The sequence below is a fragment of the Pelobates fuscus genome, chromosome 3 (genome assembly GCF_036172605.1).
Source record: "Pelobates fuscus isolate aPelFus1 chromosome 3, aPelFus1.pri, whole genome shotgun sequence".
In the NCBI taxonomy this organism is placed as follows: domain Eukaryota; kingdom Metazoa; phylum Chordata; class Amphibia; order Anura; family Pelobatidae; genus Pelobates; species Pelobates fuscus.
In genome coordinates, this window is record NC_086319.1 from 259,526,270 (window position 1) to 259,543,417 (window position 17,148).

A 17,148-nucleotide genomic window follows, 5' to 3' on the forward strand; every position below is an offset into this window, starting at 1 on the left:
AGCAGGCTAGGATACAGCAGAGACCCCGCCTACGGTAGCTTTCGGAAGCCAATGGGAAGTAAGTAGAAATTGACCTGTCACGTGGTTACATGTCCATTCGCCAATGAGTAACGGGAGACGCTGGCGTGGCCACGCCCACTTTCCCGTGGTTTAACCAATAGCTAGAAAGTGCGCATGCGGAGAACGAGGCAAGGCAGGCGGGTCACGCCCAGGACGAACTTGTCAGGTATCCCTTACGCCTATTTCACAAAATGGGCGGGGTTTGCAGACAGTCTAGCCACGCCCACCGTGGAACGCCTTTTCCAATCAATGAACCGTCACTCGTGTCACACCTCCTCTCTGGGAGCAATCGGAGCGCCGTGCTTACGTCATTCACACCCTATATCACACGCGCCTGAAGTGCCCCGTGCCGCCGGAAGTATTTCCATCAGGAATGGCGGTTGTTCCGGTTGCCGGGGCAGAGTGGTGTCCGGTGTGAGGTGTTGCCCCGGGGAGTGGCGGGAGTGAAAATGAATTACATGCCTGGGACCGCCAGCCTCATAGAGGATATAGACAGTTAGTATTGGCACCCAGGGAGGCGGGCTCACAACAGCTAGCAAACTACAACTCCCATGATGCTCTTCCAGCCACACTGCTAGGTGCCCTGTTAATGCTCGGTGTTCTAGAACTGTGCAGCATGTCAAACTTGCTCCCTCTGTTGCATTTTGTGGGATATTACTTGTGTCGTGGCTGCCTTAGGTTGGTGAGAGTTGGCAGGGATACAGTGAGCCTATTGCCGTGTCTCTACACCTGGTTACACAGAGAATAAGGTCTGAGTAATCCATACCCAGCAAGCGAGCCTCGTGTGGTGGGTTATTGGTCCTGCTGCAGTTTAGTTTGTTTATGTAGTAACAGCATTAATCTAAAACGTTTGCCATGTCACTTTATTCTAGAATAGAATTTGACTGCCTGTAACGTTCTGAGGGCACAGTCTACGAGCCTTGTGTGCTGTGTATGTTTGATATACTGTATATGTTGGCCTCACAGCAACTTTGTAATCAGACGAAACTCCAGAATGTAATTTGACTTTATTGAGCTGCATTAAAGGGACACTTTAGTGTTAGGAATGCAAAGCTGCTTTTCTAAACTGTTAAGATATGTCCAAATGAGAAATACATGGTTAATTGGGCTACATAGTGCTTTCAGGTGTGCAACTGGGTGAAAGTGTTTTCTACAGTGCTCCTAATCAGTAGCTTCTGGGTGTTAGAGAGGTAGGGAGTGGCACCCAGCAGACCCCCAGGTAAGACGTCAAACTGTTCTAAAATAGTTTGACTTCTTACAGTGGTGGAGGTGCTGGAGCAATCCTGGCACCAAAACTTCTACAATGTGTTGTAGTGGTTATGTTTGGAGTTATTTAAAGGAGCACTATAGGCACCCAGACCACTTCAGCTTAATGAAGTGCCAAGTCCATCTAGGGTTAACCCTGCCTGCTGTAAACATAGCAGTTTCAGAGAAACTGCTATGTTTACATTGGGTTTAATCCAGCCTCTACTGGCTGTCTCATTGACAGCCGCTAGAGACTCTTCCGTGCTTCTCGCTGTGATTTTCAGTGAGAAGACTCCAGCGTCCATAGGAAAGCATTGAGAATGCTTTCCTATGGACTGACTGTGCACGTGGCTCTTGATGCGCATTCGGCGGAAGAGGGAGGAGAGTCCTCAGCGCCGAGGGAGCCCGGTGCTGGAGAAAGGTAAGCGGTTAACCCCTTCCTCTCCCTAGAGCCCGACGAGTGGGGGGGACCTATTAACACTATAGTGCCAGGAAAACACGTTTGTTTTCCTGGCTCTATAGTGGTCCTTTAAGCATTTATCTAAAATGTAGCCCTTTTTTTTTTTGGCAGCCATTAGAGGCGCTTCCTCCGAAATAAATACTTGGCTGTTTCCATCAGATGGTCTAGTAGAAACCATCTTATTGATGTAGTTTTTTTTTGTCTCTTATTCGTGTTGGCTTCACAATGCTTTCCTATGGGAAAGTATTGGATTGGCTGAGCTAATCAGTCATAAGATAGACATAGAGGCAGGATGGCAGCGCAGAGAAAACAGCCAACTGTAATGCAGCATTGGGAATCCACATTTGTAAGATAAAGTAATCTCTACATTTTTGAGTCTTCATCTTTTTCAACAGTCTTTTATGGGCATTTTATAAACCTTCTATTTTTATGAATTATTTTTTTTCCATTGTGAGGAGGGCTGCATTAAGTTTAATTTAAAATTCAGCTAATGTTTGTTTTCCTTAAATCTTGTTTTTTACAGAAAAACACTTGGTGCTCCTTCGAGATGGGAGAACTCTTATTGGGTATCTGAGAAGCATTGACCAATTTGGTGAGTTCATAGCAATTGTATTATGCAGTGTCTTCAGGACAAACATAGGCATGGCATCTTTTCAATGTCAGAGATCTTCAATGTTAGGCTTGGTCCCCTGTTGGTTTAACACTAAATACTGTGGTTATATGGATTCCATTGAGAAAACAGAATGGCTTATTCACTAAAGTAAGAATTCAGTTGTAGCAGACCACGGTTAACCTGACCAGTTACCTCCGCTAATTCCTTCACTCAGCCACTCTGGAACCATTAAAACCTGCAGACATCCATTCTCCCAGTAGCCAGACGAAACCTAGTTCTTGGAGTCAACTGATTTTTATTCAGGCTACACGTGGCTTTTATGCCCCGTCTCATACATGGGGTCTCCAATACAGAGTTCTCAATTCCTGGTCCTCTGTGCCTGAGAGATAAGTTTGGGGGGGGAGGGGGGAACTAATCTAATTATCTCTCAGGTACAGAAAATCCATATAAAATATACAGTACCCCAAAAGTGCCCCTGCAATACTCAGGAATCCCACAAAAAAGTATATCCCCGGCTGAGTGTATAACATATCAAAGATCACTCAGATCGGTTTGGTGAAACGGGAATGCCATTGATGTAAAGTTTTGACCAACCAGACACGAGGCGGTAGCCCAAAACCGTTCCAGGGAAATTTGTCCTGACCGGCCTTTGTTTAGGGGTTTCTGTGCGAACACAATGCAAGGGAATCTCTTCGTTTCAGGTAGTTCCCCTGTTCGGTAGTTCATATGCTCTGAACGTTGTTCGTATAGGTGGTCGTGAAATAGAAAGTACAACGGTCTAATCTTTACCGGGGTTTGTGCGAGTGCCTTATCGAAAAGAGTTCCAGGCACTCGATGACCAAGTACTGCTGCCCACGTTCGGCAGACAAGACAGCCACCATTCTTTTGTCAACCACGTGCGTTCGGTTATACGAAATGGTGGACGTCCAGGGGAGATGAATGGATATCGTTTGTTTGAAGTACTCCTGAATGGGGAAACTGGTAAAACAGACTGAATGTGGGGGGGGGGGACATGAAATTGGTGGTAAGTTCCGCCACATCAGTAAATTTCAAGGCAACATAGTAAAACTGGCAAAATTCTGTCGGCTGTCCTTGTAGATAGGCTACCTTGGCCTAAAATTTGAATTCCACTTGAGGGAATAACACTGCTTATGACCACATCATGCTCAGGACCTATAATAAAGTAATTTTAGTTTTGTTTCTGCAAGACTTGGCAAAAAAAATGGTCTGAGCAGTTAAATTCATATGCCAACAGCTTTCTATTCTAATATTTCACTTCTCTTCTTCACGTATGCAGTGCTTATCAGCCAGGGAAACAGTGAGCATCATCCATACTCGTAGAGGAGCACTCCAGTCAAAAGGCTAACGATTTTAGGCATTTGTATAATATTATTATTATTATTATCATCATTCCATAGGCCTGTATTGTATTTTTTTTATATGTTCATTAAAATAGTGAAATGCTGTAGGGTCATGAAATATGTTTAATAAAAAACTGGACTACAAAACTAGAGCCTGCAGGAACATGTCTTTGCACTAAAATTCCTTACATGAGATAAGTTCTAGTGCTTAGTGACACTTTAATCATTGTAACCTGAACTAGGCAGTCTCTTGTTTCCTCATTGCTATTTAAGGGATACTGTGGGCACCATAACAACTTCATCAGAATGAAGGTTTTATGGTGCCAGCAGGTCACTGATGTTGCAGAGTCTTTAGTCTGGCATCTTGTGTCCAATATTTCCTGAGTGACTCCTCATACTTAAACAGAAGACAGTTCTGGCGCTGGACTGAAGACAGTTGAACGCTTTAATCCCTGAAGGTAAGCCAGCATGAGGGATCTGCATCATACCTTTATTATGTTGAAGTTATGGTACCCAACAGGGTTTAAATACTCCTGCCATATTTTGTCATGTTGAATAGCTACCATATGTTACCAGTACTTTTAATTGTATAGCTATAATCTGTAGAGATTTGTCTTTTGATTTGTATGATTTAAGGAACAAGACAGTCACCATAGTGATTACAGCATCCTGTAGTGGTTGTGATGCAATGAGTGCCCTGGTTTCCGTCCAGTGTAATTAGTCCACTTTGCTAAAGGTGTGACAACTGAGAGCCATTTCCTTGAGAGCTAGAAGTACCATACAGAAGTTGTTGTTGGCTAAACCCTCCCATGCGTGGCCAGCCCATTGGCTGAGAGCAGCATCACTGCATTTTTTCCCCCCTTCTTTCATTGTAGGTACATATAAAAAACGCTTGCTAAAGCTGCAGATTTCTTGTCTGCATCTGTTGCAAGCCCTCTCCTTCTAACCCAGGCAAAACTTTCTTTGGCTGTCCCATTAGACTTCCCAATGTAGCTCAATGAGAAATCTTCCCAAGGCAGGTGCTCTGGGCAGTTGCTGACATTTCAATTTTTTAGCTTCACTGAGCTAAACTAGGAAGTAACATTGGTTGTCTGACATCCAAGGGAGTGGAACAAGGTTAAAGGCACACTATACTCACCAGAACAACTACAGCTTAATGTAGTTGTTATGGTGAGTATAACCATTCCCTGAAGGCATTTTTCATGTAAACCGTACCTTTTCAGAAAAAAGGCAGTGTTTACATGTCCCCCTAGGGACATCTCCAGTGGCCACTGGAGGTGTCTAGGGGCTGCAGCATTGCTGTTCAGCGTCTCCACACTTTGCTTGGAGATGCTGAATTTGCCTCATAGATTCAATATATCTCTCTGAGGGGGTGCTGATTGGCCAAGCCGGCATGTGGCCCTGTTCTTTGCCGATTTTTAAGTTAATCCAATGATTTTCATATGGGAAAGCATTGGATTTTCTAAAAATCATAAATTCTGTCAGCAAGGAGGCTGATTGTGGGTGGAGCCAGCAATGGCAGACCTGTGTTGTGCTGGAAATAAGGCAAGTTTAATTGCATTTTAGCGAATGAAAGGGGGGAATTTAGTATGTGTGTGTGTGTGTATATATTTCAGTTTTCTATAAATCTGCCTTTGAAGAAACATTGAGTGCTTGATCCTACTTTCTAATAATATCTACTAAATAGCCGTTTAGGTCTCCGGGCCCCACTTATCATCGATCACCTTATTCCAGTGCCACACAGATCTGGAAGCAGCTGGCCCCACTTACACTAAGTCCTCTTGGCTTGCATCAAACTTTATAATCTCAGTATATCCAATGCTTTCCCATACGAAAGCATTGTGAAGCCATCGCATATGCACAGCAAAACACAGCTTTGCGCCAATTAGCAAATCTTTAGAGATGCATACACAATGCATCTCTAGGGGGAAGTTCAACGCCTCCATGCACACCGTGGCGATGCTGAACATCAGCCTGACACAGAAAGCACTTTTAGTGGCTGTTTGAATGACTGCTATTGGAGGTATCCCTAGGCAGTAATGTAAACACTGCAGGAAGAGGAAGTAGAAACCAGAACTACTTTGGGTGTCCCTTTCTCCCCTTACCAAGCACTCTGTACATCTGTTCAGTCCAGCCCCTTTAGTGTGTGTTTTCCCCCCCAGTGCATTGTCTTTTACTCCTACCAGCCATTCTGTGTCTTTACGTTTTGCTTCTTCCGTGGTTTCTCTTCTCCCCTGTCTGCTCATCTCCCTCATTGTAGCATGGCTGAGCCGCAGACTGCTCTTGTTCACTCTCCCCGGTCTGACAGGAAAAAGTTTGGCGCTCTAAGTGAGTATGTCCTTAGAGACCAGATAGAGAAAACAGAAGGTCCTCTACCGTGGTATATTTCGCTCTACCAGAATATAAAACAATTTAGATGGACATTTCAAGTCTCTATTGCACTTTTAAGTATTTTGTGTTTTGAGTAGTGAACACTATAGGGTCAGGAACACAAACATGTATGCCTGACCCTACAGCATTTTTTTATTTTTAATGTTTCAGCCTTTAGAGGCCTTTGTTAAGCCTCTGAACGTCAAAATGTTGCAAATTCAGTTTTCTATAAATCTGCCTCTGAAGAAACCTTGAGTGCTTGAACCTACTTTCTAGGAATATCTGCTAAAGTGGGTTTTGCCAACCTGTTTTTTTTTATGCACCTGGTTTTCGCTGTGAGTGCGGTATCCATTTGTTTGAATCTAAACGGCTATTTAGACCTATAGTGTCAGAATACATGTTTCTATTCCAGACACTATAGTTTTCCTTTAATGATTATCTGCTATTTATTTATTTTGCAAAGACCCACCAGTTAATCTGCTGGATTTTGGGGCTTGGTAGTATAACACAAGAGGGAAGACTTACTTGACTTCTGCTACTTTCTCTACTGTACTACCATCTTTCCCTGTCCTCTGTCATTGACCCAGCAAGCCAGGACGACAAAGAAAATCTTTTGTATGTAAATGTCCATTGGATCCTCAAGTTCTTGTGCATGCATCTGTTGCATGCTAAACAAAGATTCCTTCTCCCAGGCTAGCACTTAAGATGTCAAAGTGAATACAAGACCCACTGGTAATGTATGTACATTCCAGTTCGTCGTATGTCAAAGGACAATTGTCACCTAAACACTAATTTTTTTATTTTTTTTTTAATAATCTCTTCAAGTATATGTAAAAAATTAGTAATGCTCATCCTCAACAGACCTGCACATTTAGGTGGCCCATGCTTTTGGGGCCACCCAGTGGGCATATCTGCAGTGGCCTAGTTGGGCGCTGTGGAGCTTAACAGCATGGCCGGATCCCATGTTAATCGGCAGCATGGGAGGAAGTGAGAGCTGCAAGTAACTTCCGACCATAGCCGCGCACAGGGGGGAATCTGTGAGGAGGGGGCCAAGCCGGGAAAGACTGGAGCCACTCAAAGGGAGCAGAGAAAAGGCAGGAGCCAACCTCCAACATCCTCAGCCTGCTGACTTGACACAAGGGTAAGTAAACCTTCAGCACCCAAAGGGTAGAAAACTGAAGAGTGGCTGTAAAAGTGTATATTTTGACCTGCATGTGAGTGTCTGTCTGACACACATACAGCGTGTGTCTGTTTGTCCTTGTGCCCGCCTGCCTATCTGTATTTTTATATGTAATTTTATACCTTTACTTGGAAAGTGAGAAGCTAAAAATTTGTAGTCCAAAGAAGTTTAGCCTATATAATTTTGGCCCTACCTACTGCCAAGTTGTGCAGATTTGACATGACATTATCCTTCAGATTCTGTCCTAATCTAAAGGTTAGTTGTTTGCTTTTTTTTTTTTTTTTTTATATAAATGCCTTCATTTAGCAAAGAATATATTTAAATAAAATGGCCGATGTGACAGTTATGTTTTTTTTTCTTTTTCAAGCATGTATAAGATATAGTAGTCCACCAAAGAGAATTGAATTTAGAGGGGGAAAAACAAACTTTAATTTTATTTTAATCACAGCTAACCTTGTGTTGCACCAGACTGTGGAACGGATTCACGTTGGGAAGAAATATGGGGACATCCCTAGAGGAATTTTTGTTGTCAGAGGAGAGAATGTAGTCCTACTTGGAGAGATTGTAAGTAAACTGTCTTTGACTTTTGAATTCTTTATTTTGCGCTTCTTGCTGACCTAATGAGAAGTGCAAACTTTGTTGTCTTCTGTACTTAATTGCATGAAGATCTCATTTGATGACTGCAGAGGTTGACTGAACATTGTTGGAAGAGAGGACGTTGTACCCTTTATAATAAACTTTCTTTAAGCCACACTATCTTTTCATGAGTGTTCAAGCTTCATTGAAAGGTTATTCCAAGCACCAGGAGTACTTCAGTGCTTTCAAATGATCGTGGTGCTTAAAGTCTGTAGTGTAGCATTTCATTAAGACACTGCTCATACAGAGAAACCACTTTGCTGCTGGAGGATAGAAGCAATTGTAGGCATAAAAGGAATCGGTCAGCGCGCATAGCATGATGACTATGTACAAAGTCCTTCCTCAACTCTGCCTCCATGATACCTCTCTGCTCCTGGAATTTGAATCATTTGAGCTTGACGAGCCATATAGACACTTTAGCAGTGGTGTATCCGCTTCTGCACGTAGTCTGCTTGCAAGACCAAATCCTGGCAGCAACTGCTGCATGCTATTGACTTACCTTGGATGCTTTTATAGTAATAGACTATAAGAATACCAATCATGGATGCAAATCGAAAGTTTTTATTTCTTTATTTTTTATTCCTCCAGTCTTTAAGGAAATAGCGGGTCAATCTAAGCCTCATAACCACTCTGTATAATTGCAAAGTGCATAGTATGTTTGACAGTGGGCTGAACCAGCAATGTGGACGTACCTCTTCAACTACAGGGCAACCAAACAGGCTGTTAGGCTGGCAGTGTAAAGTGTACATTTTGCCCATATTGTGCTTGCACCATAGGGAAGGTTTTTTCACTTCCAGTGGAGCCATGCCACAGACTGCACATGTGTAATATGCATCTAAACCGATGTTAAAACATAGCCTGGTTCAATAAACTGCAGGCCTGTTTATAAACTGATAGAAGTCATGTAATGGCTGCTGTCAGAGTGAGTAGTTGAGATGATTTGAACATCTTTGGTTGTAAACTACTTATGCCATATAGCTCTGCTAGACAGGAAGAGATTTCAATCTGTGGCCTACTCATAAAGCTATGCACATCTATAAGACTATTAAACTACCTGCTTATAGTTTTTGTATACTGTTCATGTGTGTTGGTGTTACTAGGAGATATATTTAAGTTTGCACTGTAAATCGCACCAAGCTTGAGTTTTAGGGTCAATATTCAGCATTTAAAATGTTACTTTTTCTTGTAAGTATTCATGGTGAAGTTATGGACTACATTTAGACATTCTATGCATGTGGGTGTAGATGTTTTACAAGATAAAGCCATGAAGTTCAAATCATTTGGATCAATACAGGTGGAGAAAATGCAATCTTTTACAAGGGGTTTTACAACAAACACTGTTCCAGGTCTGGGTGGATTATCTAAGCCTATTCGTAAGTACAGTCATGGGGAAAACTGTTTGAGGGAATCGACCTGCAAACTTTCTTTGTCCTTGGGATAAGCATAACCACCTAGCAAAGCTATAGTGGGTATGTGGCAGCCTCCTGGCGAATGATTGATTGATTTTTCCTGCACAGCAACAGTGTTTTAGCCAATCAGGTGATCAGGACAGACGTGTAGCTCGCGGCAGCCTGGTTTACCTCAGATTTTAAAATCTGGATACTGCAGATGGTTAATTCACCCAGAGACAAAAAAAACCCTAATGTAGGATAGAGATCAATGTACACTGTGCTAAATGTAATAAAGGAAAAGAACACAACTGTCTATATAAGAACCAAAACAAGAACTTACTCCCATGAAAGGGTTATGTCAACAGTGGAAAGGCAATTTAATAAAGTAACAATAAAAAAATAAATTTGATCTCTATCAGTTGAAATAAGGCAGTCTTTAACTGGACTGTAGCCAGGGACAAACACTGGCGGGACAGGGAATCCGCCAGTTCATTTGCCTCTCCTGGTGCGTGGACTGCCAAAATTTGAACTTTTTGAACCAGGACCACAGATCCAAAGCCTCTAGGCAAAGACCTTTTGACCTTTTGCCCCCTTTGTGGTTGACATAAGCTACCGCTGTCCTGTTGTCAGATTGAACTATTACCGACACACCTAGGGGTTCAACGAAACGAGGCCTTGAAGGGCTAATCTGGTTGCTCTCCACTCTAGTGAACTTATGTGAAGCCTTTCTTGAACTGACCAAACTCCTCTTATCGTGCCTTGGGCAGAGAAAGCACCCCATGCCTTGGAAGAAGCATATGTGGTCACGGTTAACTTGAAAGACCCTTCCAGAAGGAGGCGAGGAAGTGGACTTGCCCCTTCCAATATCTTGTTTAGCTTTTTTCTGACACTCATGGGAAGGGCTACCTAGTCTCAGTTGCTTTCCTAAAAACAGCTGACTTTGTCTGCACAGCAAGGGGGAAGCATCGTAACCCGGTGTTAAAGCGATCAGCCTCCCAATAGTCTTTGCTATTTCTCTTAGTTTTCTATTTCTCTGTGTTTTAAAAGAGCTGAAGTTAATTGAGCTAGGACTTTTTTCCCATTTGTCTCTGAACACCCAATGTCATATCCATAGTGTTCAGCATGAAACCCAAAGAAAGGCTATTTTGAGTAGGGACTATGATGGATTTTTGATGATTTACGATAAACCTCAGATCCTGTAATAAGGAAATTGGTAATCTCTCTGCTGAACGAGAGCATCTACCTCTGGATTCAACAGGATGTAGTCTAAGTAATAAAGGCATGGAAATCCTCTTTGCCTGATGTGGGATATAATAGCTTTCATTATCCTGGAAAATGTGTAAGGTGCGTTGGATAGGCCAAACACCATTACAGTCTAGTGATATATCTGTTCTTTCCAGTGGAATCTGAGAGCACTGGTTTCATACGAACTGAATAAGATTAGACCTCAAAGATGCTTTCCATGCAGTTCTTATTTTATGCAGTAGACCTTTTTCTGCACTAGGCCTGGGAGGTCCGTTAAACCTTCCATCCTGAATCTTTTCCTCTTTAGGAAAGCATTCAAAGCCTTGACATTTAGTACTGGCCTCCACGTGCCTTCTGACTTTTGTAATAGGGAACAAGGGACTGATCCAACCTGAAATTGACAAATCTGCCAATTCTATTTTTCCCTGAGCTAATGCCCTGGAAAGAGAAATCTAGAACTGGATTTACCGCTCTGCCCACAGCTTGACTCTGGAAAAGAAACTGAGTGGGAGTTGTAAGCCCCTTTTGAAAATCTGAAGCACCCATTTGTCCAAGGTTATATCTGACCTATTTTGAGGAATGTGAGGTTTCCTGATGAGCCACGTCTGGCATGGGCTCCTCTGCTCCTGCTTGGGGGTCTTGACTTTCCCCACAGTGACTAAAGTGGGCTTGCTGAGTAACTGCGTAACTTCCATGGGATCCACAGAAACTCTGCTTCCTGTAATGGATAACAGAGGTGGATCAATTTCAGGGGCCATTAGTGCCTGAATGTCAGGGAAACCAATATGATTGATTTCTAAGGAGGAGATCATCCTCTTCAACTAGCAGTGATCTGAAAGCTGGTTCGGCGGAATCCCTTACTTTTGATTCTTGTTCAATGGCCCATCTTGAATAGAATAATTTTGAAGGGAGCACTTGACCTAAAAGGCTCACTCTGTCCATCTGAATGTTGCTCAACTTCCCTCGTTCACTGGAAGCTGCAGAGTGAACCACCTCCTCGGACTCCCAATCAATCTCCGGTGATCGTTGTCTGGAACAGGTCCGATTTAGGGAGGATGAATGAGCAAACGCTCTTGAGGTGGACGGTGAGGGACTGACAGCACTCAAACGAGTCTTGTCCCTTTTGTGTGAAAACTGCTTTGAAACCTCAAGGGAAAAGCATGTTTTGCTTTTGGAGGTACCGTCCCTTTAAAATGTTGACTAAGAAAACGAGAATGAGGAGAAGAGGGACAAATTTTTGTAATTTTTTTTACATTTACACTAACTGGGACTTTATCCTCAGAAGATGAAGAGGATATGTCCCTGGCAAGGAAGGCTCTCTTATGGAGCCTTCTAACATTGATGGGGCTGTCTCTAGGAGAGACATCCACCATATCTGTGGCAGACACAGAAATGGAGTCCTCCAACGTTGCCATTTTAAAATCTGAGGTGATCAGGGCTGCCGCGAGCTACACGGCTATCCTGATTGGCTAAAATGCTGTTGCTGTGCAGGAGCACAGCACTAGCGTTTTTTAGCGCTGCAAAATCCTTCTCTGGGAGGCTGCCCCTTAACCACTAGCTCTGCTAGGTGGTTATGCCTCCCGGAGGGACAAAAGGAAAGTGCACACACTTTAAAATTCTATGGTTTTACATATTTGTAACACAACTATTTGTTCTTTAGCAGGTTTTAATATTGGGTATACACAACCTCAGATAAACCATGCATGACATTAGTGTCATGGTTTATTTAACAAAAATAAAGCCAAACTGGAGAAGCTTTGTGGGGGGGGGGGAGGGAGGAATACTAGTGCCATTACTGCCACCTACGATTCGTTGAAGTTTGAATACAGGTTTTATTTGTGTTTGGGGGTTTTGTCGTGCGGTTTTGGATGGGGGAGGTGGGAGGAAACCATCGCACTGCCTCGCCACAGAAAAAATAACAGTTGGTGCTGGATTCAAATGGGTCTTCATAAAATGTGCACTCAGGCTTAGTTTTATGTTTTTTGTTTTTTTTTATAGATATACTTATCATAACAATTTGTTTTTACAAAAATGTTTATCAGCGACAAATTAACAACTTGCAAAGTTAGCATCTCTCTTGCAACCATTGAGGGGTAGGTGGAGGGAGGGATACCAATTCTTATAATCTCTTTCTTGAAGTCTCTTAGGAGATCAAGGGCATCAACAATACTAAATGCATATTTAGTGATAATCTGAGTGGTGTCACTCAGTCCATGGGTAAATGAACCAACAATTTCTCTAACTTGTGTAATGATTCACTGCCAAGTTGGTTCTGATGGGTTTTTACTTGGACACTGCAGCTCCACATGTTGGCGGTAGTATGCGATTACAAATGATTGGCGGAGGCTCGCAAACTGGCAGCTCATTCTACTTGGATTAACTACAAAGCTATATCTGTATTGCACCTCTTTATGTTGACAGATGCACATCTAACATTAAAAGGTTGGGGGGGCGGGGCCTGACGCCTGTCGTCTGAGCTCCTGCACCAGAACCGAAATATCGGTGCTAACGGCGATCCGATCACAGCTACAGCCCTAACTTTGGACCCACAGTACTCACTAGCTGAAGCTGAACACGGGGATACCCCTCAAGTTCCGATCCGGATTCAAAGTAACCTGATTGAGGTCTGCGGCCTAGGAAGGCTTGAGCTGGGGTGAGACGGCCGCTCTCCCAGTTCTCCGGTCGGTGCTCCGCTGCCCCGTCCCCCCCCCCCTTGGACCGGTGGGGGTAATCCCGGTCCATATGGCAAACCACCGCTACATTGCCACCCAGCCTCGTGGCCCAAACGCCTCACCTAAAATGGCGACTGACAGAAGAACAGAGGCCAGAGGGCGGGCATGCTTTCTCTCCGAGCCAGAAGGGAGCCATGCGACCTCCGGGAACCAGCTGGTCTGCAATCTGCTGTGGCAAGCAACAAGCCTCCACTACAGCTACCAAGCACAGGAAGGCTCATCACTCACAGCCACCCCTGATGGGAATGCATCGCCAACTAACGTCTTACCTACAACTGGGCTGCAATACACCCACAGGGGGCACCCGAAAATGCAGAGACCCATGTGATCCACAAGCGGCAAAGATGCCTTACCCTTTTATCGGCACTGAGACCCACAGCGCCAATACCCACCAAGCTGCAAAGCGGAACGGGCGGACAACATCCACAAGGCTGCAAGCGAATGGGCACATCAAAGATCCACAACCCACTGGATAACCCAGCGCCCCACTACTGCTACTCCTACCAGAGCAAACGGTGGAATATGATTGTGACTGCAGCAAGGACAACGGCAAGCATATAACACTGTCCACATAAAAGACTGCCAGCATAAAGGGGGTGCTCTGTACCTCGTTATTTACCAGCTACTAGACGGGAAGGTGGGGATCTGTACTTCACTAGATAGCACTGTAGTGTCTTTTTCTTGGGTAGTGGGAGGCATTGCTAGCTGATCTGGACCCAGGGAAGCGCTTGTAACTTACTAACTGCACAACAACTGCAGAATTTGCAATATACATGCTTGTACTAGCGTAATAAGAGTGAAAATATGCTCCAACACGATGATACTCACAAATGTTTATTTTGTTTTTACCAGCATTATAACTGTATTGAAGCGAGAAATCACAGTATTAAAGCGAGAAATCACAGTATTGAAGCGAGAAATCACAGTATTAAAGCGAGAAATCACAGTATTAAAGCGAGAAATCACAGTATTAAAGCGAGAGATTACAGTATTAAAGCGAGAGATTACAGTATTAAAGCGAGAGATTACAGTATTAAAGCGAGAGATTACAGTATTAAAGCGAGAGATTACAGTATTAAAGCGAGAGATTACAGTATTAAAGCGAGAGATTACAGTATTAAAGCGAGAGATTACAGTATTAAAGCGAGAGATTACAGTATTAAAGCGAGAGATTACAGTATTAAAGCGAGAGATTACAGTATTAAAGCGAGAGATTACAGTATTAAAGCGAGAGATTACAGTATTAAAGCGAGAGATTACAGTATTAAAGCGAGAGATTACAGTATTAAAGCGAGAGATTACAGTATTAAAGCGAGAGATTACAGTATTAAAGCGAGAGATTACAGTATTAAAGCGAGAGATTACAGTATTAAAGCGAGAGATTACAGTATTAAAGCGAGAGATTACAGTATTAAAGCGAGAGATTACAGTATTAAAGCGAGAGATTACAGTATTAAAGCGAGAGATTACAGTATTAAAGCGAGAGATTACAGTATTAAAGCGAGAGATTACAGTATTAAAGCGAGAGATTACAGTATTTAACCATAGCATGTTATTATATATAAAATGAGGTTGATCATCATAGGAGACTTTGACAATCTGTTGTGACGACCCTATCCTGTACAACTCTTGAAAGTCCCCCTCTTTTTTTCTGTACCCCTATAATCACTTGCCTCAACAAAAATAAAGAATTAAAAAAAAAAATTAAAAAGAAAGGTTGGACAGCACTAGTGTAAAATCTTCCTGCTAAAAAATTTTTGGTTTTTAATTTTGTCCCTTCTCTTTTCCCCTAATTTTCTAATGTAAGATACACGTTTTATTTTCTTTTATTTATAACAGCAACAAGTAAAATGAAGATGCAACCTCCGTTTTAATATTTTTGGGCAAGCTTTCCAAATGATGTACTATTATCTATAGAATTATTTTGGTTAAATTTTTTAAGATGGGGGGGGGAATACTAAATATTAGAATAGAAAGCTTATCAAACCATATTAAATCAAGGCCTAAGTTCTTTGTTTTTCTCTGTAGGACCTGGAGAAGGAGAATGACACCCCTTTAATTCAAGTGTCCATTGAGGAAATATTGGAGAAGCAACGCGTCGAGCAGCAAAGCAAACAGGAAGCTGACAAGATCAAAGTCCAGGCTCTGAAAGAACGGGGTCTGTCCATCCCACGTGCAGACACTCTGGATGAATATTAAACTATTGGTGGACACTGTGACCATTTCTGTAATTACAATAGAAATGTCCCAGTGTGGGATAATTCGTTTTTTTTGTTTGTTTGTTTTTTGGGACGTTCCGTTTTTTGCAGACCTACTATGAAATAGTTTGTGTTCGTAAAATGCAGTGATTTTTTTTTTTTTATAGAAAACATGCCGGCCTACTAGCAATTCTATTGCAGAACAAACCTGTTTTGAGGAGTGGAAAAGCCTATTAAACCACTGCCTTTTTTTTTTTTTTTTTTAACCTTTTTGAATCTGTAAATGACTCTTAAGTAAATGGACAAGTTGAGAATTATGAAGACAATCGGCTTTGTCCTGGTACATGTAAATACATCTGTTAACCATTTGCTCAATTCCTATAGAATTAATTATCACTTCAGGAAGTATATGAATGTATGTGAACATTTTATTTTATACATAATTTTTTTTTTCCCTCCCACATTTCATCTTAAAAGCCGTAAATCTGTTTAGTTGCCTTTTGTATTTGGTCTCACAGCGTGTGTTTTGTGGTATCTGAGGCTTCTGTTACTTAAATTGGGGTTTTGGGTAAAGGCTTCTTTTACACTTTTTGTTACCAGTCACAATTACAGATCTGATGGTTTATACTGTGTAGTAGAAATTTTCCAACTTGTTAATATCTGGCCTATACTTTGCAACTCGGTATAGCTGCCTGTTGACTAAATTGACACTCTCTGCATGTTTATAAACAATTTTAGTTTCCCAAATGCCTAAAATTACAATCCGTGTTAGAATTCAGTTTTTTAATTGCAGTTTAAAGATATTCACATCTAAAGAGGGAAGAGAAATCTAGCCAAAACCTAAATTGTAAAGATAATCCAATATATAAAAAATAAATGGTGAAATGGCATGGTAAGATTGGCTTGGTCTTTCGTTGGTTGATCTTTTATATGAAGGTAAGATTTACAAATCTTTGTAGGGTCGTGTATAAAGTAAGAAACTTGAATAAAACTCAGGCACACATTTATTTGTGGGGAAACTGAATTCAAGAGTTGTCAATTACTGAAAAATAGTTTTATATTGTTGACATCAGCATATGCACACGTGTTTAAAACGGTTTAATTTTTTTAAAGAAATTTTATGTCCAGTACCATATTTACATGCAGTGTTATTGACTGTTTTACTAGGTTACTGTAGAAAAACATGTAGCACAATTGGTGATTAGTATTTATGTAATTGGGCTTCAATTACCCCCAATGGGCCTATTGCGATCTCTAACCTTAAAGGATCACTATAGTGCCAGGAAAATACTATTTTTCCTGGCACCATAGTGCCCTGATGGTGCCCCCACCCTCAGGGTCCCCCTCCTGCCGGGCTCTAGGGGGAGGAAGGGGTTAAACTTGCCTTTCTCCAGGGCTGGGCAGGGAGCTCTCCTCCTCCTCCTCCTCCTCCTCCTCAGCTGAATGCGCATGAGCCACGCGCACATTCAGCCAGTCTCAAAGGAAAGCATTTACAATGCTTTTCTATGGACGCTGGAGTTTTCTCACTGTGACTTTCAGTGAGAAGCACGCAAGCGCCTCTAGCGGCTGTCAATGAGACTGCCACTAGAGGGTGGATTAACCCTAATTAATATAAATATAGCAGTTATTCTGAAACTATGTTTATAGAAAAAAGGTT

The 17,148-nt window shown here is 42.2% G+C and overlaps 1 protein-coding gene across 1 annotated transcript; it reads left to right on the plus strand.

Moving 5' to 3' along the window:
• The first annotated feature begins 306 nt into the window (after positions 1 to 306).
• LSM1 (LSM1 homolog, mRNA degradation associated) lies at positions 307 to 16,387 on the plus strand. The gene is made up of 4 exons (XM_063445495.1): positions 307 to 555; positions 2,289 to 2,357; positions 7,738 to 7,853; positions 15,322 to 16,387. The coding sequence occupies exons 1-4, from the start codon at positions 510 to 512 to the stop codon at positions 15,490 to 15,492; spliced, it is 402 nt and encodes a 133-aa protein (XP_063301565.1). The 5' UTR covers positions 307 to 509; the 3' UTR covers positions 15,493 to 16,387.
• Positions 16,388 to 17,148: the final 761 nt, after the last annotated feature.